General features: G+C 57.0%; 2 protein-coding genes across 2 annotated transcripts in view; one reads left to right on the top strand and one right to left on the bottom strand.

The window, feature by feature from the left end:
• The window catches only part of HADHA (hydroxyacyl-CoA dehydrogenase trifunctional multienzyme complex subunit alpha), a 30,130-nt gene extending 26,362 nt beyond the window's left edge, over positions 1-3,768 (top strand). Inside the window, exons 16-21 of the mRNA XM_081156079.1 lie at positions 188-328; positions 766-834; positions 1,562-1,757; positions 2,430-2,544; positions 3,041-3,186; positions 3,274-3,768. Coding sequence (XP_081012205.1) covers positions 188-328; positions 766-834; positions 1,562-1,757; positions 2,430-2,544; positions 3,041-3,186; positions 3,274-3,419 — 813 coding nt within the window. The 3' untranslated portion in view covers positions 3,420-3,768. The remainder of the gene's footprint in view (positions 1-187; positions 329-765; positions 835-1,561; positions 1,758-2,429; positions 2,545-3,040; positions 3,187-3,273) is intronic.
• A 765-nt stretch (positions 3,769-4,533) lies between these two features.
• GAREM2 (GRB2 associated regulator of MAPK1 subtype 2) lies at positions 4,534-19,175 on the bottom strand. Its single transcript, XM_081156078.1, has 6 exons — positions 18,998-19,175; positions 16,019-16,159; positions 10,847-10,977; positions 9,082-10,113; positions 7,979-8,154; positions 4,534-7,435 (listed from the first exon to the last, which is right to left on the bottom strand). Exons 1-6 carry the CDS (start codon positions 19,107-19,109, stop codon positions 6,412-6,414), a joined length of 2,616 nt encoding a protein of 871 aa, XP_081012204.1. The 5' UTR covers positions 19,110-19,175; the 3' UTR covers positions 4,534-6,411.
• Between the last annotated feature and the right edge of the window lie 3,446 nt (positions 19,176-22,621).

The following is a 22,621-nucleotide window of genomic DNA, read 5'->3' as shown; positions in this document are numbered from 1 at the left end:
GTCCAGTAAGCTCTCTCTGCACATACTGAACTTTTGATCAAAGAACCATGGAACAAACCACTCAACTCTACCAAGCAGTGTTCCTTTATCACAACCGCCTCCCTCCAGTGCTTTCCCAGCACAAGGAGAAGGCTGTTAAGTTTCCTCCTCAGCGTGAAATCTGCTGGCTTTTTGTTCCCCTTGTCAGGTGATTGGCATGCACTACTTCTCTCCTGTGGACAAGATGCAGCTACTGGAGATTATCACGACTGAAAAAACATCTAAGGACACGACTGCTTCCGCTGTAGCAGTTGGTCTCAAGCAGGGGAAGGTCATCATTGTGGTGAAGGTAAGGAGCTGTGCAACAGAGCGGGGGCAGATTTGGGAAAGTTTTATTAAGACTCCTTATACCTCCGGGCTTGTTTATAACTCGTCTGGGGCAAATGTACCAACTTTTGATCGGATTTCCCCTTGGTTGTCTACATTATGGATAGTGGTGTTGACTGTACCACTGAGTCAGGGTTGAAGTGAGGAGAGTCTGGGACGTGGCAGGTTCCCTAGCCTTTCGAGACCTTTCAGGTGACCGTGCAACCACATGCTGTGCTCCTGGAGTCCAGCCATGCTGCCCCTGGCTGTGGTTTCCCTTGCAGTTTCATTTTAAGGATCCTGATTAAGGTTATAATCACTTTGAACTTTGAAATGATAGCTGGGGAAAGGAGGCTGCTTTCAGACTTAGGCAGTACCCGCAGCAGAGGGGCCCCAAGCTCATGTTCTCTCCCTTGGCAGGACGGACCTGGCTTCTATACCACGAGGTGTCTTGCACCCATGATGTCTGAGGTCATCAGAATTCTCCAGGTCGGTATTGCTCGGGATGTCTGAGGCATCTTCCACTCCTAAACCAGCCCCCTAACTGCTAATGTCAAGATGAGCAACAAGCCTCCTTCTAATACACTAACTCCTGACTCCCCCAAGAAGGCCTTTTTGTGGCTTCACTTTCTGCACAGTGGTGGGAAGTCATGGGAGCAGAATTTCAGCTCTGCTCCATTAGGCCAAAGGCCTCCCAGCATGCTCTTCTGTGCTGTTTCTGCATCCCCTTTGGGGCAGAGACCATTTAGAACAGGGCCCACATGGTCTGATTAGTGCTACATCTGCTGCGCAAGCAGACCCCCCCAGGGGCCTTTCAGGTCATTCGCAGGGCACTTAGACATGGGATCATGGGACCCTACAGCACTGCTCCTTGGCAGTGCCCTCAGTCCTGGAAACCAGCCCTATCTGCATGGAATCTTGTTGTTACTGAGGTTCAGAATTGCAGACAAGAAGGAAATGAATACTCTGTTCATCTCTAGACTTCCTTAAAGTGCTCTATGTTAGGGAAGGCTCTTGTCACCTTGCCCTTGTGACTCCCAAACCTCTGTGTTTCCCTCAGTGAAACAGTCCCAGTCCTGGGCCTGGCCAGGTGGCACCCAGGAGAGAAGTGGGTGTTGCTCAAGGCTGTTTCTGAAGGCAACACAGGGAGCATTTGGGGGAGTGGGTGAATCAGGAATGGCCTTCCCCTGAGGCCCCTGCTTTACTTCCCATTCAGGAAGGAGTTGACCCCAAGAAGCTGGATTCCCTGACCACAGGCTTTGGCTTCCCTGTGGGTGCTGCGACACTGGTGGATGAAGTTGGTGTGGATGTAGCAAAACACGTAGCAGAAGACCTAGGCAAAGCCTTTGGGGAGAGGTTTGCAGGTGGAAGCCTAGAACTGCTGAAGCAGATGGTGTCCAAGGGCTTCCTGGGTGAGTAGCCTCAGAGAAACATAACTAGCACCACACTCACAAAGTTCTGAGCAGTTACAGAAGGACCATGTGTGTTCCTGATTTCACAGGGAATTTCAAAAATTATTTCATGACAACCTCTCCTTAGTCTGGGCCTGTAATATTATGGACAAAAGGTAAAACTCTGGCCTTCTGAAGCTCTGCCACTACCTGGCCCAAGTTATGCTAGATCGACAGGCGTTTTCATCCTGCCCAAGGCCTCTAGTACATCGGTGATCCTGCATTAGCAAGCTTGCGTCTAGTTTTGCCATGTTGTCTGGCCACCTGTGTGGAAAGAGGAAAACTTCTACATACAGAGTATATAGTCAAGGCTCCCCAGAGAGGTGGCTTTCCCTTGGCAAAGTAGCAGCAAAATCAGTACTAGGACCTGGGCATCCCAGGGCCTGGTGTTGCACATCTGGACAGTAACTCACTCAGCTGGCCTTTCCCATCCAGATACAGAGATTTCTAAGAAAACATGAGATTTTTTGTCCTCTGTGAGCTCTTCTAACACTAGATTTCTAGGATTAGCCAGACGTACAAACTCAGGAACACAGAAGAGAGGCAGGAGCTTTACTGCAGACTAGCAGGGAAGAGACTTCTCAGGCCCAGGCTCTGAGAATTTTTAACTCAACCTTGTCCTGCTTCTTTTAGGTCGCAAGTCTGGGAAGGGCTTTTACATCTACCAGGAGGGCGTGAAGAGTAAGAATTTGAATTCTGACATGGATAGTATTTTGGCCGGTCTGCAGGTGGCTCCTAAGGCTGATGTGTAAGTTAATTTGAGTGGCTTGTGGCGTGGAAACATTTCTCATCAGCCCAAAGCTTCTCAGCCCCTCTGCCATCTTTGCCCTGATCACTGTACCTGACCAGCACCCCTGATGCTGGCACAGTGCTTTATACTTTTGCCCTTCTGCGTGCCATCTCACTCTGCCAGCATCAGGAGAACTGCAGCTGAGCCTCAGGAAGACCCCTGCTCCAACCTTCCCTCTGAAGGTCCCAGAAAGCAACCAGAAAGATGGTTATCCCAGGCCCCTTCCCACTCCACACCCTTTATTAGTATTTGTAATTGACTGCTGCCGCAGACCCTATTCTAGGCGCGGTTTCTGGTTAATTAGGGAAGTAGCTCTGCACAATCTTTTTCCAAGGGAAAGGCTGGCCTCCCGGCAGCACCTTCTCTAGAGTTGGAGGCAGGCCCTTATTCAGTATGGCTCCTGAAACCTCCCCTCCTATTCTTCCTCTACCTGAATATCCCTCCCTGTTGGCAGCTCCTCTGACGAAGACATCCAGTACCGCCTGGTGACAAGGTTCGTGAATGAGGCTGCCATGTGCCTACAGGAAGGGATCTTGGCCACACCTGCAGAGGGAGACATCGGAGCCGTCTTTGGACTCGGCTTCCCTCCCTGTCTTGGAGGTTGGTCATGGAGGTTGGGAAGGTAGCTCACTTTATCCTAGAGCTCGTGTTGCTGTCTCCTTCAACAAAGTCCTGTTTCCCCCTCAGGACCCTTCCGCTTCGTGGATCTGTATGGTGCTCAGAAGATAGTGGACCGGCTCAGGAAGTACGAGGCTGCCTATGGAAAACAGTTCACCCCATGCCAGCTGCTGCTTGACCACGCTAACAGCTCTAGCAAGAAGTTCTACCAGTGAGCAGGCCTCACCCTGCTCGCTCGCACACTAACCCCCAGCTGCCGGCAGTGCTGGCTCTCCAACAGAGGCGCCTAGATTTATTAGTAACCAGAAGGAAAACAAACTCTGGCATTGGGTGTGTGCCTTGATTAAAGTGCCTTCAGCTGAGACTGTCTCTCCTCCGGGTGAAGTCTGGCTGTGTTTGCACTTCCTGTTGGAAAGCAGGACCCACTGTGCTCGTGAATCTATAAGCCCCAAGACCCAAAGTGGCAGCGTTCCTCCCAGGAGGCCAGTGGTGGCCAGTGGTGGTGAGCGCAATTATGCAGTCAGCCAAACACAGGATAACAATAAAAACCAAACGTATTTATCAGCTTCTCTGCCTGCTTGTTCCTTTTTCTTCTGTCTTTGCCGTGTGGTTTACACCCCTCCTTCAAGGAGTGAGCTGGAAGAAAGCCTGTGCTTTGGGGATAAGAATGTGTTGAGAGTTCTAAGCAGCACCTGAAGGGAGAGACTATGATGCTAGAAGGTGGGACTTCATGAGACTAAAGCCTTTTAAACGTGACTGTATTTAAATGCTTTGGGTGGGCTTCTGCGGACAGTGGGGGAGTGGCCTGGCATGAAGGACCAAGATGGAAACACTTCTTTCCCTAAACTGCGTCTCCTTGTTGCAGTTTTACCCAGCTTTTCCCTTGGTGTGACACATTGGATGTTTGTGGGCAGGTTGGAATTAATCAGAGATCACGTTTTCCTGGTCAGTATGCCCCACACAGCTCATCTGCCCCAGAGCATGGGAAATGCCTGACGATGATCAGAGGCAGCAGGTGTGAGCAGCACAAGGGATGCCGAGTGAGCCCGCCGCCCCCTCCCCCTGCTAGACCGCATCTCCTCCCCTAGCCCTGCCCTGCGGTGTGGAAAGTTCCTACACTTGTGTTCTGGCAGAAGCAGGGCCTAGTCTGGGTAAACAGCATTGGGGCTCTTAACTCAGTCTGGCAGGAGGATCCACACTGAGTGTGTGCGGAACCGTAATCAAATCCCATCACTGTGCCTTCTCAACTTTGAGAAGTTACCAATTCCTCCTGCCAGGCTGAGTGCACAAGTACTTCAAATATTGCCTGATCCAGTTCTGCTGTTGGGACTGGCCCACAAGGAACTCTGGCTCTACCACTGAGTTACTAGGAAGCCAGGCTCTAAAACCAGACGGTCTCTGAGTTTGGGATTTTCAGATAATGAATAGAAGGAAGAGAACTGAACTGATCCTCACATCACGACCATTGACAGCTTCTAAAAGTGGTGTTCTGAGCACCTCAAGACGAGGTCAGCCAGTGCAGGAAGCTGAACTTGGGCCCTGGCAGGTGGCATGGAGCTTTGAAGTCTGGTCTTTCCACTGAACAGCACTAGGCAGGTATGAATCCATTGAAACAGTTCAGTCGGGGGAAGTGAAAGGTTCTCACAGGGCAGGGGCTGGCGAGGGGCTTTCAGCAGGGAATCTGGGCGGCACTACCAGCTGTTTCTGGAGAATGTGAATGGGCTGCACACACATAACATTCCAGAGTCCTCTCCTGCTGAAGGCGTGCGCACTGTTCCTCCACAAGAAGGCAGCTGACAGCCAGAGTTCCGCTTGCACTGTTCCTCAGTGGTCTAGCGTTTATTTCACTAGTCCTTGGGGATTCACTAAGCAATGGGCAAGGAAACTGAATGTCTCCGCATCAGTTTCTGTGCTGTTTCCTGACCCCCCCTTCCCTCAGAGCTGAGGCACTGCTTAGGGTACAAGCACCAGCATGGCTTTGCTAATCTTAAGACAGATAGAGGAAATAAATATCTAGGTTGGCTAGGTAAGGCAGAAGAGAAGGCTGGTACCTCTGGGCCTGGCACTAGTGAGCATGAGAATTAGGTGGTCCTGGGGGGGGAGGGGGGATGGGTAGTTGTACACAACGGACAACTTCTCTGGGTGCCATTGACCACCATGCTTGAGATCAAGGACACAAACACCTGGCCTGAAGCATGTGAGCAAGTGCAGGAAGACTGAGCTCCAGGAGGGAAAGGGCAGGTTTTCCCAAGCCAGTGTGCTTTCTCCCTCCCGTGCACCAGGGACAAGAAACCAGGGAAGGACACCAGGGGTCTGCCAGAGTCAAGTGATGGGGGCAGGAGACGGTGCAAGTGGGAGTGACTGCAGCCACTTGCCTCTAGAATCTTGGAGCAGCCGACCCACTCAACCTGGCAACGTCACATCTTGGGCTCTTCCATGGAGTCAGAGTCTTCGCAGACAGGGCCCAACCGGCAGGATGGAGGGCCAGTTGCATCGAGCGCAGGGGAGAACCCAGGGCATCAGGGAAGCATCTGCCTCCCTAACTAGATACATGAACAGCAGGGCTGTGCCCTTCTAAAGTCATCGCCCGCGAACCAGGGCCCACAGGTGGAGCCTCTGAGGTGCAACAGCACAGCTTATACTTGATACACTTGTGCTCAGGGCCAGGGACCTGCTCGTGATGTAACAGGGGGAAGGGAAGGGCATCACGGAGGTCCTGAAACTGGCACCCCAACCCTGGGGCAGCTTAGGCTAAAAGCCCCCAGAGCACAGAGGAGAGAGGGCACTTGGGGAATTTTTGCTTAAATTATGGACCATCTTCTTCCCTGGTCTCTAACCTGAACCTAAAACTGGAGAAGTATGAGTTTTCTGTGAAGCTCTAGCAGGGTGTGAGTGTTGGTCACCATGAAGACTAGCTTTTGACCCCACCATGGAATCACAGCAAATGTCTCACCAGATCCAGGTGCACACTGGGGCCTCTGCTCCTCTCCTCACGTACTCTGCCCACTCAAAGGCAAGCAGTCCCATTGCAGGCGTCTGGTCCCAGAGGACCCCATTTCCAAGTATGTCTCCCCTGGTTCACAGAGTGGCTACCTAGCATCCTCACAGGCAGGGCCTGCCTCTGGGAGTGCTGTCCCCCTGCAGACCATGGCTGGCCTCAGGGCCTCTGGGCCAGCGTTCCCCTGGTGCAGCTACAAGCCGGCAAGGTCAGATCTTGGGCCGCCAACCTTTGATGAACTGCATGATCTTCTTGACTTGAAGCTTGGTGAGGTGGAAGTCGTCTGCCAGGATGTCCTCACTGAGCTGCACAAAGATGCTGCCATCGATACGTTCTCGGGCAAAGAAGCTCACCACGTCCTCTGAGAGCCCTATGAAACGCAGACTGCGAGAGACCTCCTCCAGGGAGAGTGCGGACAGGTCAGCGGGGGGCTGCCAGGAGACGTCCCGGCCTCCCCAGCCTGTGGTGCCATCCCGGGGACTAGCAGGAGGCCCTTCTAGGCGCCCTTGGGTGAGAAGGAGGCGTGCTCCACCTGCCTTGGGCCCCTTCAGGGCCGCTGGTGACAGTGGGGTGGGGACCTGCCGCAGCACTAAACCTTCAGACTCAAAGGCCTTGGGGGGTCCAAGTGGTGAAAGGCAGGGTCCAGGCCCAGGTACTCCCACAGCTCTGGACTCCTTACAGCACAGCAGCTCTGGCTCTGGAGAACCACCCTGCCCCAGCTCAAAAGGATCAAAGGGCTCCAGAGCTGATTCCTGCCACTCAGAGGGAGAGGAGGAGGCGGTGGGGCAGGAGGTGGGAGCAGCTGAAAAGGCCTGGCCTGACGAGCCTGGGCCTGGGGGAAACGCAGGGCTGGAGGTAGCCAGGGCACCCGAGGTGGTTGTCGGCCCAGAAGAAGAGGCCACTGAAGGGCCGGCAGGGTACGCAGGCCCGGAAAAAGGGTTGAGAGCTCCAAACGGAGCAAAGCGTTTCTGGGGGTGAGAGGGCTTGAGAAGTGGCGGGCAGCTGTGGTAGGTCTTGACAGGGGTGTCAGCCCCCAAGAGGGAGGCAGTTCGACTGCTCAGGGGCTCTGCGAGGGCCCGCGAGGCCTGGCTGGGCTGCGTGGTGGAGGGCAGGGGTCCCGGCGGTGGGCGGCTAGAGGACTCGCCCACTTTGCAGTCTCCCCAGGTGCATGGGTAGCAATAGAGGGAGTAGGCATCCGGTGACGGGGAGCCACTGCCGCTGCGGGAACCCGTCCTGTGGACAGAGAGACAGACACATATGGAAAGGTAAGACAGAGCAAGAGGGAAACGTGACAGGGTCACACACACGACACTGCAATCCACCACTCTGCGGGGTCACAGAGGCTGCCACTCTAATCTCAGCCACACTGGCCCGTACCCCAGCCCTCAAGGCCTGCGACCTCTGCAATTGCTCCATTCTTTCTTCAGGCATCTCCAGCCCCAGGAAAAAGTAAATGAAACTGAAGTACATAAAAAACTTTAAATAGCAAGGAATACTTCATCCTGTGGCAGAGTCCCAGTCTGGAAGGAGCCAGAACAGTGTTCCCATCCAGTCCTCACATTTAAGAAAGGGGTAAACTGAGGCAGGACAGTGAAGAGCAAGTGCCTGGGCCCCAGGCCCCAGTCCCAGTGCCCTCTCCCTCAGTACTGCTCAGGGACTTGCACCCTTTGAACCCCCAACCTGAAGTCTTCCTCTTCCTCAGCAGTGACTCCCTTCCTGCTCTCCCCTGCCTCCATCCATCATAGAACCCAGGACCAAGAGAGGGAAGGGGCTCACCCGTCCTGGAGGCCAGAGGAGTAGTAGGAGAGGCTGGAGCTGGGCGAGGGGACCGGCTGCAGCTTGGGGAAGCGTGGAGGCACTGGGGGGCTGCCAGAGAGCCGGCCACTGCCACTGCCACTGCCACCCCGGGGAGGCACGGGTGGGGCGTTGAGAAGGCGGCACTCCTCCTTCACCTGCAAACAGAGGGCCATGACTCCACCTCTGTCTCCAGGCAGCAGACACTCCTCTCCAAAGAACTCAGAGACTGACACTTTGCCCTGTTGCCAAGAGGCTGCCTTGCCTACACCCCACCCACCTCCTCAACCAGCCACCTCCCTACCCCACCCCTTCTGGTCTCTCCAACCTGTTTCACTCCTCAAAAGCCCACAACACATACAGTCTCCTACTGCCTTGGAAATCTATCGTGAATGTAATAAAAAGAATACAGAAAAGTCAATTTTAAAACAATCATGAAAGTAGACATTCCCTCCTCAAAAAAGAGAGAAAAGGCATGGGCCAGGTGGGTGCAAAATTAAAGTATCTGCCATCTGGATCCCTTCCTTATAGGCCAAATACTCAAAGTGGACTCCGTGGGATGTTAATAGGAGCTGTCCGTATTCTGTGGACAAGCACAGCTGGAAAATTCTGCTGGAAAAATCTATCAATACAGATAGAAACAGGTTTCCTTAGTGCAAGTCTTCCCAGAGCCTTTAATATACCCGTGCTCTGTAACTCCGGGGAGGAGCGGAAGGCTGCAAGTCCTACACACACTTTTAAACTTATTTCACCATGGGACTTCTTTCCACTGGACAACTTAGAAGACTGTTCTGCGGAACCTTCTGGGTAACACTGTTCTCGGCTCATCACGAGTTTTCTGTGGCTAGAGACCTGCTGGCATCTTTGCCCCACAACTCCTAGCGCCGCCGTCCCCGCGCCGCAAACGCTCTCAGGACGTTTCTCCCTTTTCCCCTCCCCTTCCCCTGCACGTGGGCCCCCCTAGGTCACACACTCCAAGGGTTGGACACCCAGGACTATTTGCTTTTCTGGCCCAAACGGAGCCCCCGGCTGGCCCCTCCCAGGAAGATAGAGAGACAGAGCTCGGCGCCCTGCCTTCCACTCACAGCTTCGGATTTGGGAGGGACCGGCGGCGGCGGCGGCGGCGCGTCGGGCTCCAGGCGTGGCGGCCCCGCGGCCCCGAAGTTGATGAGGTCGGGCCCCGGGGGCGCCCGGGGGCGGCCCTCCGCTAGGCCCTCGGCCGCCTGGTGCGCCCACAGCTCCTCGTAGGGGATCTCGGCGGGCGAGGCTGCGGGCTCGGGCGCGCCGGCCCAGTCGGGGCTCACGTACTCCTGGTCGCCGTCGCCGGGCGGGCTGGGGGCGCGGGCGGGCGCGGGGGCCCGCGGGGGCGCGGGCAGGCAGAGGCGCGCGCGGCGCGGGCTGGCGCAGTCGTCGGCCAGCTCGGCGGGCGCCTCGCGCACGGCGGTGGAGTACTCGTCGGGATCGAAGCGCTCGCGGCAGTAGGAGGCGCTGTCGCGCACCAGGCGCTCGACGCGCGGGTCCCCGGCCAGCAGGCCCTGCGGCAGCGCGAAGCGCGGCGTGTCGGTGAGCAGCAGGAAGTGCAGCGGCGCGGGGCCCTCGCGGCGCAGCGCCAGCCCCAGCACCACGGTCTTGGAGATGATGCTGACCAGCTTGTAGCAGTGGCCCTCCCGCACTGGGTGCAAGTCGTAGGGGTTGCGCGGCGGCCGGCTGGGCACCAGCACGTTCACCGGGAGCCGCACGCGCTCGATGATGGCGCGCACCGTGTGCTCGCCCTCCTGCATCTGCAGCTCCAGCGGACTGCGCGTGCTGAAGCGGCCCTGGCACTGGAAGGGCAGGCTCAGGCTCTCGTTGGTGCGGTGGTTCATGCAGATGAGGCAGGGCATCTTGCCTTTGATGGGCCTGGCGCCCCCGCTCGCGCCCCCGGCGCCCCCTGGGCCGCCCACCCCGGCCAGTGCCCCGGCTCGGCCCAGCTTGCGCAGCAGGGTGGTAAAGCGCGAGCGCTCCTTGGTGGTCTTGGCGCACAGGATCTCCGCCTGGCCCATGAGAGTGAGCTCGTCGCCTGCGTGCAGCGTGAAGTTGTACACTTCGCTGTCCTCGCTGAACTCCCCTGACACCACCTGGGGATCCCAGAAATGGCCGGGCCTTAGCCAGGGCCCCAGGCAAAGCCAGCCCTGTGAGCCCCTCCAGGACCCAGGGGGCAGCCTCAGGGTCCTCCCAGGGCTGAGACTAGATCAAGAGCACTTGACTGAGTGGAAAGGGGGGTCAGGGACCCATGTTCCATCCTAGAGAGGCCACGTGGTGGCTGTGCAACCTTAAATGAGTTACCCCTGGAGGCCTTAAGTTACCTCACCTAAAAACTTACTTGGAAAAGTTGCTCTAAGGATTAGACTATACGTATAGTGACATACTTTGAAAATATTCAGTAAATGATAACTTTTATCATTATCTTTATAATGTGGGTGATAATAATGCTCCACCCATTCAACAAGGCTATTGAGAAGTGAATTGCTGGATAAGGGTTTGTAAAGAGCTATCTATACACAAATGAAGGACAGTTTGCACTCTGCCCCCCACAGCCATCACCCCTGAGAGGTCTCCAAGTCAGGGCATGACCCTTCACACCCCCCCTCCTGCTTCACCGCCTTTTGCAGGAAGTTCTTCAGCCCAGAGGGCCACACATCCAGCTCATTTGTCATAGCCTGTTGGTGCAAAAGGCCCTCAAGGGGCAGTCAGAAGTCACACTGTGACACCTTCTCCTCCTGGACCCTAAGGCAGCCCTCCAACCAGGGTCAGAGTTGCTCTGAAGGGAAGGGGCAGCATGGGAGCACCATGCCTGGTGCCAGGACTGACCTTGACACTGAAGGTGATGGCTTCCATCACAAAGATGCGGTCAGGAAAGACGCTGGCCACCTCTTCCACGCTGCTGAAGTACCTCACTGGCTCCCGCACATCCCGGGCCTGCTCCAGGAGCTTGAACTTCCCTGCACAGGAGGAAATGCAGGCTGCCAGAGTGGGCCCTCTTGCTGGGAGCCTGGCCTGCATCCCAAGACCTCATGGTCCCTACTTGCTCCCCTCATTTCAGCTAGCTCCTGTGGAACTCAGGTGGGCAGAAGGGCAAGTTTGCACCAGCATGGGTAGAAAGAGCTGGCTCAAGCCTCACAGGAGGCCCAGCAATTAGAACCCAGCCCTCACCCGGTGGAGAGCTGTGGGTGTGTGATGAGGTTAGCATTGCCTTCTCAGAGGAACCCAAGTACAAACTACAGCCCAAATACTTGCACACGGAGCTGGCCTCTGACTAAATATCACTGTGGCATTGGGGATCCTGGCTCCTAGCTTGGCCCCAATCCCACTCTGGCTTGCTATGTCCCTAGACAAGTCCCTTCCCCTCTCTGGGCCTCCAAGTCCCCATCTGAGGAAGTCAGGGCAGATGATATTGGGCCCAACCCGGACTTGGCATGCTGTGCAACTACCTTAGGTTGCTGATCCACACTGATGCACTAAGCAGACCAGAGGCCCAGCCTCAGGTTTTGGAGGCCCAGGGAGAGACACTCTGACCCCAGCTCTCTTCCCAGACCTTGCCCTCATCCAACATTCAGCTCAACTGTCCCAGAGGCCTGTGATCTGAGCCCCGCAGAGCCGCCTCCCACAGATGAGGCCTCCCCACCTTGCAGTCTAGGGCTATGCACTTTGGCTGCAGCAGATGCCCCCAGCAGACTCAGACTTTAAAGAATGGTGATAATCCGTACAGCTGACACCCCTGTATAACATTCTCACCTAACTGGCCCCACACATTTTATATGCCCACTATATGAGCACAGGGATAGGCTGTGAACCACCCTGACATCTAGCTAAATGGCCTCTTCTCAGGACTGACACAGAAGGAAGAGAGTCTTACATAAGTGAGGGGACAACAGGCTGAGAGAAGACAAGGTGACTCTTTAGCTTCCGCAGTCTTCCTGTTGCTTCCTGGTTGATTCAGTCATAGTCCATTCACTTATTCATTCCATAAACATTTATGGAGCACCCACTGTGAGCCAGACACTGGGCTAGGCCCTACAGAGGCTGCAAATCTTGGAAAAATAGTCTGCTTTCCAAGATTTCCAGATATGGTGGGTGTGACAGTGAGCACCCAATGATGGCAGGATGTGACAAGCGCTACAACAGACTTGTGACAAAAGAGCTAGCTAGAGGCCTCGGAGTTGGGGGAAAGCTGCCTGGCAGTTTGAAGGGATCTTAAGAATGAAAGTTTTATAGAATGGACAGTCCACGTGGAAGAAAGAGAATGAGCGAAATGGAGTCACAAAAGCAGACTGTCTGCTCCACATGGTGATGCGTGGAGGGCAGGACTTGAGGAGAGTGGTAACCGGGGGAGAAGTAGACAGCATCTGGGTTCCCAAAGGCTCTGAATGCCAACCGCCCCGTGGAAGGACACTCATCAGACCGGGGTGACTTATGCAGGGCAGGTGGGAAGGAAGGGACTCAGGCCCCTAGCCTGGTCCAAAATGGAGCCAACAGAGCTATTAAGCAAAACTGGAAACCGGGGTGAGGGGGTGAGGTGGAGAAGGTTATGAGGGGATAAATGGTGATGGGTGGAGACTTGATTCGGGGTAATGAATACACAATCAGCGTACAGATGATGTGTTGCAGAACTGTGCACCTGAAACCTGTATAATTTTGTTAACCAGTGTGTCACCCCAATAAATTCAATAAAAAGGAAAAAGCCTGGAAACCCAGGAGAAACAGGTTGTGGGGCAGGAGCTGGGGGAGCCTGGTCAGTACAGACTCAAAGGTCACCAGCCCACAGGAGGCAGCTTCAGCTGTGGGGCAGGTAAGAAGGCTCAGAGAAGATAAGAGAGGGTCTTAACACTTTGGAGACCCTCTTCCCAGAAAAATACCTGTAGTGTACTCCTTTGTGAACACATGCCATTTGGTATGCCAGGGGTTCCTGGAGCCCCCAAACCCAGCCAGAAGCCCAGATTGACACACACACACACACACACACACACACACACACACAGTGCAGGGGATGAAGAGCGGAGGACCAGGGGCAGAGCCTGCAGCATCAACATCTAGGAGCAGGAAGAGAAAGGGAAGGGAAAATGCCCAGGAGAAAGTTGGGAGGAGAGTCCCTGGGTCCTGCCCTAAGCACTCGCAGACCCTGGGGAAGAGGCCTGAAATGTGCCACAGCCCTGGAGGGCAGAGGGATAAACTGGGGAGGGGGCCGAGCAAGGAGCAGTGACCTGGGGTCAGGAAGCAGGAGTCAGGGTCTGCTACCACCCAACAGTGTATGGCCCATCTCCTCCCCATATCCACGCACAAACCCCCCCACTACAAGCAGCCAGGCACGGAGAAATGCCCGCTGCCCCCCTGTGGGGGGAGCTGCAGCCAAGTCAGCGCTGGAGCCCGGGGGGATGTGGCCGGGAAGATCGATGTAACCATGGTAGCCAGCGCCGCCCCTCGGCTGCAGCCGGGAGCCGGGCACCTGTCATTACTGCCGGGAGGAAGGAAGGGAGACCTCCCGGGAGTGATGCTCCGGCCACTGGAAGCCTTTTCTTCCCCCTGCAGCCCCTCCGCGGACAGCTTCCTCTCCTGCCTCCCCCTACGTGAGGCCCGAGGTCCCCGCGCCTCCAGGGACCTGCCCAACCCCAGCCTGCCCCTCCCCCTGCCCTCTTTCCCAGGGTCCTTCCAGCCGTCTAGCCTCTCACCCCTCCTCCCACCCAGCGCCTGTCCCAGGGCAGACGCTCGGAAAGAACGGCAGGTAAATGCAGAGTATGGAGTCGGGACAGACCAGGTTGAATCCCAGCTCTGCCACCAACCAGCTGTGTGACCTTGGGCAAATTATTTCGTCTCTCTGGGCTTCAGTTTTCCCACCTGTAAAATGAAAGCGCGCTGCTCAGCGCCCAGGGCTCGCCTGCGGGTGCTCCGCAGGGCCCTCGGCCAGCGCTGGGGGAGCAGCCTGGCCCCGGCAGGGCCGGTGGGGGCTGTCTCAGGGGAGCCAGGTATCCCCGATCCCTGGGCAGTGGGCCGCGGCCTGGAGACCCTGGTCCCGGGGCAGCGCCCCAGCCCCGCAGCCCTTGTCCCCTCCCCCGCCCTCGTCGCGGCTCTCGGGGGTCCGAAGCCGGCCGCGCCCGCCCGCACTATTATTAATTCATTAGAGGAGCCGGCGCGGAGCGGTGCACTCAGCTTCCCCGTAAACCCACCAGCCGGCCCCGCCCCTCCCCCTCCTCGGGGGCCTCGACCTCCCCTCCCCCTTCCGGGCAGGCCGGAGCCGCCCACCCGAAAGATGGAGTTGGGGCAGCGACGTCCCTGCAGGCAGCTGTCGCCCCATGACCACCATCGTACACACGCACTTGGGGAGCAACAAAAGACGCGGGAGCAAGGGCTAGGAGCCCCCGGGCCCATGGTTGCCTAGAAGGCTCTGTGTCTTGGTTTCCCAGATTTTTGATGACACTAACTGAAAGGGTGCAGTCCCTTAAGTCACACTTCAGTCCGAGAAGGGCTATTTCTAATCTGCTTTTTTTTATCCCAAGAAGAAGACCTGGGACCTCTCCCAGGCAGGAAGCTTCTAGCTGCAGCGGACCCCCTCAAGGGCTCCCGGCCCAGGACCAGGTCAGAAAGACGCTGGAGATTCCTAATCTCTTAAATGGGGTGTGGGGCTATGGGGGCACCAATTTCACAGCGTTGTTGTAAAGAGCAGAAGCATGTAAAGGGCTGAGTTCTGTCCCACTGGCTTAGGGGAGACCCAGGCAGGGCCAGAGGGGGAACAGTGGTACTGGTGGGGAAGGGACTGTGAGCCTTCCCAGCTCAAAGGGTTCCCAACCTTTGTTGGGGGTGGAGAGGAGGAGGTAGCAGTTAAAACATACAACTGGGCAGCTCCTGAAGCTCCTGAGGCCTGTTTCCTTGTGAGTTAAACGGAGTTGCTAAGACTTTCTCACAAATTGCTGTGAGGATGAAATGATGAAAATGCCCAGCCCAGTGTCTGGAAAGCTGTGGGATCCTGGATTCCCATGGGGCCTCTCTGGCATGAAACCACCAGACCCCCATCCCTCCCACACTCAGGACAACCACCCTGCATTCCCGGTGTGGTGCAGCAAACTATGTCACCCTGGGCAAGTCACTTCCCTTCTTAGGTGTAGGCCTCTGTGTAAAATGAAAGGGCTGCACTTTCTTTTTTTGGCAGCATCAACCTTTCTTTAAACAAAATTTTATGTAAGACGTCAACAACATACATAACACAAATCAAAATGGAAGTTCATTAGCATAATCTTATTTAAAAGTCTAAGATTTTAACATTCACTTATAAAGTCACTCAATAAAAATAATGAGTTTAACATTAAAACTGGGAAAATCAAGATTAAAGCTGACAGGTGCAGCCAGATTATCAGCCTGAACATCTCTTTGTTTCTGAAGATTTTTTTTTTTTTGAAATATGTTTTTATTTATTTTAAAGAGAGAGGAAGGGAGAAAGAGAGAGAGAGAACATCAATCGGCTGCCTCCTGGGGACTGAACCCACAACCTGGTCATGTGCCCTGACCGGGAATCGAACTGTGCACGGGACCATGCTCAACCAACTAAGCCACACCAGCCAGAGCTGTTTCTGAAGGTTTCTGGTTGCACAGTACTGAGAAGATGCTGGCAGGAAATGTTCTCTTTGAGGGTCTGTACAAAAAAAGGTTAATGAGGCAGCTCAAGGTACACACCAAAGGTCTCTAGTTAGGGTTAAGTTTGGGTTTGTAGCAGTTTAAGAGTGTGGGTATTTTTTACATCAGTTTAAAATCTATTTTAAAATAAAATGTGAATCAAAGGTTTGCAACCAGAAATCCAGGGCTCCCCACAAGAATATGAAAACCACTGGGCCCTAACTCTAACCTAACCCTAATCGCCACCCTGCCAGCCCTGTCCTCACTCATCCCGTGGCTCCAAGGAAAAGCTAGTCACCAACAGCTTCCCCCAAGCCCTACCCCTACCCTCCAGCCTACTGCCCCCACCAGCTTTACCCCATCTGTCCCTGGCTGGCACACCTGGGTACTGCAGGGGGATGTCAATCTTGGGCCCGATGACATAGTGGCCTTCCTCCAGGGTGTGGGCTGTCACTGTTGTCCACTGGCGGCAGGAGTGAATGAGCAGGATGTCTCGCTCACTGACGCCCTCAGCGTACTCCCCTGGGAAGGGACAGAAAGATAAAAGGGGAAGGAAAGGAGAACATTAGGAGGGGCAGAAACAATAGACAGGATGACCTCCTCACCTTCTCACCAAGACCCTTCCCAGGGACAGCTCCCATTATCCCTGTCCAGGTCAGCAATGCTCTAGGGACAGACGGACTGCCAGCTGTGGCCTCAGGGCTGAGTCAAGCCCCTGTCTCAGGGCTCAGGCTCCTCCTGATGGGGCCCCAGCAACCAGCCCAGACGTTGCCCTTCATTCATCATTGGATTGGACTGCCTGCTGTCCCAGGCCCTGTGCTGGGGCCAGGGGCTCCTAGCAGATGAGCCCATCCCTGCCCTCCAGGACCCCTTAGGCCCATGGGGAAGTGGAAAGAAATGTTAACAGAGAATGCCAGGCACTGAGTGGAGGCTGTCTGGGCTCTCAGAGGGGAGCAGCAAACTAGCTGAGGGCGGGGTGAGGAAGGGAGACTACTGAGCAGCAGACGCTTAAGCCGGGCCTCAGAACCACCTGAATTCACAGGAGCAGAATTCTCAGCACCCAAGTCAATGGCTAGGCCAGGCAAGGGGGGTCTGGTTGGAGGAACTGGGGAGAGCTCAGATGGGGCTGTTTGTTGTAGGTCCCCCGGAGCCATGAGTCCCTCAGGCTGGGCTTAGAGGAGCTGATTCCTGGGTCTTTTATGGGCAGCCCCTTTTCACCCACTGCTACATACAATCTCCTGCACTCAGGCGACCTCAAAAAAGCGGGGAGGAAGTCTCAGGTATTCACTAACCCCATCTCAGAGAAGCTGTTTCTTGCCTCTCCCTCTGTCGGCCCTTCATGCTCCCAGCCTTTAGAACACAGTGATGTCGGCTGGAGAAGGGGGTGGATATAGAATCAGGGAGGGGGTAGTCCTGGGGAAGCTGCACTGGGGCAGAGGTGCTGAGAGGGGCCTGGTGCCTGGAGGCTCCAACCCCAGCAACGGTTTCCAGGGGAGCAGGAGGGGCTCGCCCAGCTTCCAGGAGGCTGGTGGAGCTGTCTCCTGGCTGCAGCTGGTGGGCAGGGTGCGGGTGGGGGTGGGGATCCTCCTTCCCAGCCCCCACAGACACAACTTACTAAAAGTCTGCCGTCCAACCAAATGGGAAATGGTTTACTCTGATGGCTGGGTGCTCCTTGAAATGTGTGGATTTGTTGAAGGGGGCGGGCTGGGTTGGGGGGGTGTAGAATGTGTTCAGGATGTGGGGAGACCTGGCTCTCCCATCCCACGGTGGGAGGAGGGGAGAGTCCTGAGCCTTCCTCCTGGGGAACAGGAACTTCTGCTACTCTGCACCCTCCTCTTAAACCTCCCTTACGCCCCAGCCCACCCTTCAGAACACCCACAGCCATGGGTTATGGTCACCAGTAGTTGAGCCAGCACAGCCACCTGGCCCACAGTGACAGGGGCTTGTCACCCCAGTGACACGACTCAATCCCATGGTCCCGCCAAGGGGCCCCTTCCAAATGCATAGGGCACACAGGGACCTTCGAGGCTTCACGACACACTCGTGATCACATAAGCACACTCATAGTGGCCACAGCCATAGCCACCACTGCCACAGACGGCTGGGCCACGGGCCAGTGGCTCGTTGGTTCATCCACTCGGCCGGGGCCCCTCCACAGTCCTGGTCGGGCAGGGTGCCCCCCCTCCAGGGGCCTGCAGCCCAGCGCCAAGACAATACACTAACCAGGTGCGCGCAGAGGAGACAAGTCGGGGGTGCGGGAGTCCCCAGGGAGCCCAAGGAGGCCTTACCATACTGAGGGGCTCGGAAAGGACCCCCTCAGGGGAGTGGGCGCGGGAGAGGGGTGCAGAGCGGCCCACTCGCGCGCGGGCACATGCGGCCTCGCTGCCGACGGGACTGTCTCGGGATCACGGGCTGACGATCCGAGAACCAGGGGCTGGGCTGCGGGGCACCCTGTCCGGTGACTCGGGGACGGTCGCTGCCCGGAGCCGCGTCGGAGGAGGGGCCGCGGCCCGCGGAGCCGAGCGGAGGAGCGGAGGGGAGCGGAGCCAGCGGCCCATTAGCATTCAGGGAAGCGAGCGTGCCGAGCGGGCCAAACCCCCATTCTTCTCGCACACAAAACCCCCGGCCTGGCCGCCGGCCCCGGCGCCCGCCCCTCCCCCGCCCCGCAGCCTCCTTCCCCAGACAGTCCCCTGGCCCCGGGCGGCCCCTCTCGGGCCCCCACGCGAGGTGCCATCGGCAGAGCAGCCCCGGGGCCCCGAGGAGAAGTGGGGCGAGACGAGGTGGGGGGCCGGGGGCTCCGGGGCTCGCGCGGAGGGGGCCCCGCTCGTGCGGGCCTCTCCCCGAGGCGGCGGGCTCGGCCCGGGACTGGATGGAGGGCCCCGGGGACGAGAGAGGAGGGGACGCGCGGGGTCCCGGGAGGGCCGAGAGGGGCCGGGGGGCGGCGGCGGTGGGAGGACAGAGTCCGCGGCCCGGGGGTGCGGGAGGGCCGAGGTGAGAGGTGGGAGACAAAGGGACGGAGGGGGCGCGGCCCAGGCGGGGTCGGAGGGCGCCGGGGAAGGGGGTGCACCGACGGGGCGGGCGCGGGGTCGGCCGTGCTCTGGCTTCCAGCTGGGCCGGGAAACTCTGCCCCGGTCCCGGTCCCGGTCCCACTCCCTGTCCCGGCTCCTGTCCCGGAGCCCGTCTGCGGGGCCCAGGACGAGGCGGACCCTCGGCTAGGGGGTCCCTGGGTCCCGCGGAGGTGCTCCGGGAGCTCGCGGGGCCGCGCGGGGAGGGGGGCCGCTCCTACGGCCCCGCGAGCGCCGGCCTGGAGAGCCCCCGCTTCCCCTCGGACCCGGGTCGCCCTTCCCAGCACCCCGGTACCTGGCCCGAGGCAGGCGAGCGTTGGCAGGCGGCAGCGGCTGACGATGAGGTCGAGCGGGAAGGCGCCCATGCTCCAGCGCAGGCCGGCCAGCCCGGCCGCCAGCTTCTCCATGGCATGGGCGCCCCCGGGGCCGCCGTCCGGGGCCCCGACGGCCAGTCCCGCGCGGCCCGGGCTCCAGCGCCCGCCGCCACCTCCTGGGGCCGCAGCCGCGCTCCCCGCCCGGCGGCCGGGCTGCGAGCGTCACGTGGCCGGACTCCCCGCGGGGCGCCGCCCCCCGCCCCTCGCCCCACCCCCCGCCGGCTCCCGCGGCCGCCGCAAGTCCCGCCTCCCCGCCGGGGCCCCGCGGCCCGCCCCCTCCGGGAGCGCCCAGGTGACAGCCGGCGACCGCGAGTCCCAGCCGGGAGCCGGGAGAGAAAACCGGGACGCAAGCGGCAGCGGAGGGGGTGGGGACGGGGCTCGGCCTCCGCCACCCCGCCGAGGGGTCTGCCCCGCTCTCCCCGCCGGGCGCGGCGCCTCTCTTCACCCCCCGCGCCGTGGCCCCCGGGAGCCGCCGCCCAGCCGCGCCCCAATCTGCTCGGCGCCCCCACGCTCCCGCCCAGAGTTCAGCCGCCGCGATCCCAGCAGCGGTCGCTGCCTCTGGGACATGGATCAGCTTCACACGGCCCGGCGAGGCCCCCTCATTAACCCCATTTACTGATGAGCAAACTGAGGCTCCACAGCCTCGAGAGGCACCCGGGCCCTGAGCCCTATTCGAGTGCAAACCCTGCGGCTTTCCCGGCGGCCGCGGCCGCCTGAGGCCCCGCCGCGGAGCACGTGCCGAGTCCAGCGCGCCCTCGCCGCGTTCGCCGTCCTGCAGCCCGCGAGCTCCGGCAAACGCGGCAGCCGGGACGCGCCCGCTCCGGTCCGTGCGCGAGGAAGCAGGTGCAAGCCTCCCCGTGGCGCCTCCCTCAGGCGGCCCTTCTCTTAAGTGGCTCCTCCTTTTCTGTTCTCACCTCCTCCGTCCAGCCCCTCCGGTCGTGGGCCCCGGACCCCCTCTCGCGAAGCCCGTCCCTGGCCCGCGGACGCCCTGCCTCCTTGATGTGCCTGCAGCGCCTCCTGCAGGCGGTCGGGGGTGGTGCAGGCCTGTCGCGGGACATGCCAGCACCGATGGCCGTGCGGTCTTAAGAAACTGAAAGGGCTCCATGGACCAGTCCTCAGCCCCAGAACCCTAGGGAGACCCCCCCACACACACACACGCACATACACACAAAACCCTCTCTCCTCAGGCGACTGACATCCCCCTCATATGACCTGAACCCCAAGAAAAATGACACCAGACAAGATGAACACAACCCAGCAGGAGGAGACAGTTCAGATCATTCATTGTTCAATCTTCATCTTTTGCAGAGGAAAGAAATGAAGACTCCAAGAGCAGAAGTGCTTTGCTCCGGAAGGTCACACACAAGAAAGAAGCAGAGCTGAGGCTAGACGGCAGGCCTCCCGGGCAGTGCTGACTCCAAACCTGGGACTGGCCCAGCGCACCCACAGGGGGAGGGCTGAGCAGCTGCCCCCAGGCTTTCTCCTTCAGCCGCACAGAGGTGTGACTTGCCAGGCAGTAGACCAAAGCTCGCTTGGGTCTGTGGGTGGTGGGTGTAGGTTTTTTCCTAGGGACATGGGCAGAAGAGAGGAAATAGGGAAATGGGAAAATGTAGGAACCTCAAGGAAATAGAGGGTCTGCGGCCAGAGAAGCAAGTGAATGAAAGGGGGCCTGACTTAAAGCCACTTTTCTTTTCCTTACCCTGAAGGCTCTTTCTTGAGTAGGGTGACAAAACTGGGACTTATGGGAGTGAAGGAGGTGCTAACTGGGACAACAGGCATAAACCAGACTCTAGGGTAGCGGGTGTAAGCCAGCACTGGGCCATATGGTCACACAATCTCTGAGGGACGCATCTGAGCCCTGGCTGGAGACGCCACATCCGCAGTGGCTCTACATGCTCAGATCACTGGGTCGCCTCAGCTCCAGACCTCAATTTTCTGCCGTGTCCCCCACCCCCAGCAAGGCATCACAGTTGAACCTGGTCCTCTCTTCTTTTCTATCCCAACCAAGGACATCACCTTTCACCTGGTCCCCCAACCTGGAAATCTCCCTAACCCTTACATCCAACTGGTCACCAATCCCTGGCAATTCTGCTTCCGCCATGTGTCATGTACCCTTTTTTCTTCTCCAAGCCTGCTGTCCCACCCCGATTTCAGTTGCTCCTCCGATCATCTCTCTCCCAGGCTACCCATCATATTTCGTACCAAAAACCCCATCGCTCTGGATTTCAGCTGAGTCACAGGCCACGCAGGTGTGAGACATCAGGGAGAGCCACCTAACAGGTTGGATGTTAAAACCCTGAAGAGGCTCTGGAACGTGGATGGTAAAGCACTTTGCACAGTGTCAGGGACACATTTCAATAAGTAGTAGTCATAAATATTATTTGTGTCTCTTCATCTCTGGACTGGGCAGCTGAGGGCCACTGTACTGTCTGTCATTAGACATTTCTAAGGCAAATATACCGTGGACTATTACACCCCCATTAGAAATGATGCTTGCAAGAGATTTGTAATGATTTGGGAAAATTCTCATGGTATAGTGTTATGTAAAAAAGTCAGTATAACATTTCATGAATGAATGAACTATAAGAAAAGGAACAAAGGAAACATGCTCTAATGTTAAAAGTGTTTGTGTCTTGGTCATGGCATAGATGATACTATTTCTCAGCTTTTAAAATATTTTCCAAAGTTTTATATAATGAAGACTCATTTATTTGATAATTAGAAGCCAGTTCAAACTTTAAAATGAGGAAATGAGACTTAGTAGCTGAGGCCCTAAACTACTGTATGAGTTCTCCAAGCAGGCATTTCACTGCCAACTAGAGGGAGCAGCGAGGCCTTGGAACAAACTCTTTGGGGTGAAGGCCAGTCCCGCCCTGGAAGAGAGGGGGCCAAGATGAGAATTTGTGGGGGTAGCAGGTCCTCCACAGAGGGGCACAGTCAGCGTGCCTCCTCAGGGCACCCAGGGAGATTACCACATGGTCTATGTGTATACTCATGGTCTGTGTGAACACTCCTGGTCTTATACATTGTTGATGTATGAAATGTTCAAACCTGTAGAGAACTGTAATAAGAGTTTTATCTGAACTTAACTGATGACAATTTCTGGGAAACAAGATCTCTAATAATCCACAGAATTATAGTTTCGCAGTTTCTTTTATAGATTTGAAATTAAGTAGGGAATGTAAGGAAGATTACATGAAGGTGGGAGAAAGCAAGGCGGGGACTGGATTAGAGGGTAAGTTGGTATGTGCCCTCTGGAGGGTGGTTAGGCCTCTGAGAGATACTACTTCTGTATTTAAGGGTGTGTTAACCTAGACAGATAAGAGCAATGGACAGGGCTTACTTAAAAACCTTTCGCTGAAGAAGTTACAGGCTTGGGAGTGACTACTGACCACTACCTGCCCTGTTAGGAAACTGATTTATTATGACACCCCTTTGTCATCCACAATATGTGTGTACCATTCGGAATGGGCCTAGGTTATAGTGGACTTGCATACAACGTCAAAATCTCAATGGCTTACCCGGCCGGGCGTGGCTCAGCAGTT

This window comes from Miniopterus schreibersii (assembly GCF_964146895.1).
Source record: "Miniopterus schreibersii genome assembly, chromosome: 13".
Taxonomy (NCBI): domain Eukaryota; kingdom Metazoa; phylum Chordata; class Mammalia; order Chiroptera; family Miniopteridae; genus Miniopterus; species Miniopterus schreibersii.
Note: the sequence above shows the minus strand (reverse complement) of the source record. Positions and strands in the feature narration are given on the sequence as shown.

What these genes read in the sequence shown, in the direction of transcription:
- GAREM2 (XM_081156078.1), bottom strand. Translation starts at nt 19,109, where the DNA reads ATGGAGAAGCTGGCGGCCGGGCTGGCCGGCCTGCGCTGGAGCATGGGC. An exon ending in CATCCCCCTGCAGTACCCAG is followed by an intron (nt 10,978 to 16,018) that starts GTGTGCCAGCCA and finishes CCTCCTGTGCAG; the next exon opens with GGAAGTTCAAGCTCCTGGAG. An exon ending in TCCTCTGGCCTCCAGGACGG is followed by an intron (nt 7,436 to 7,978) that starts GTGAGCCCCTTC and finishes CTCTGTCCACAG; the next exon opens with GACGGGTTCCCGCAGCGGCA.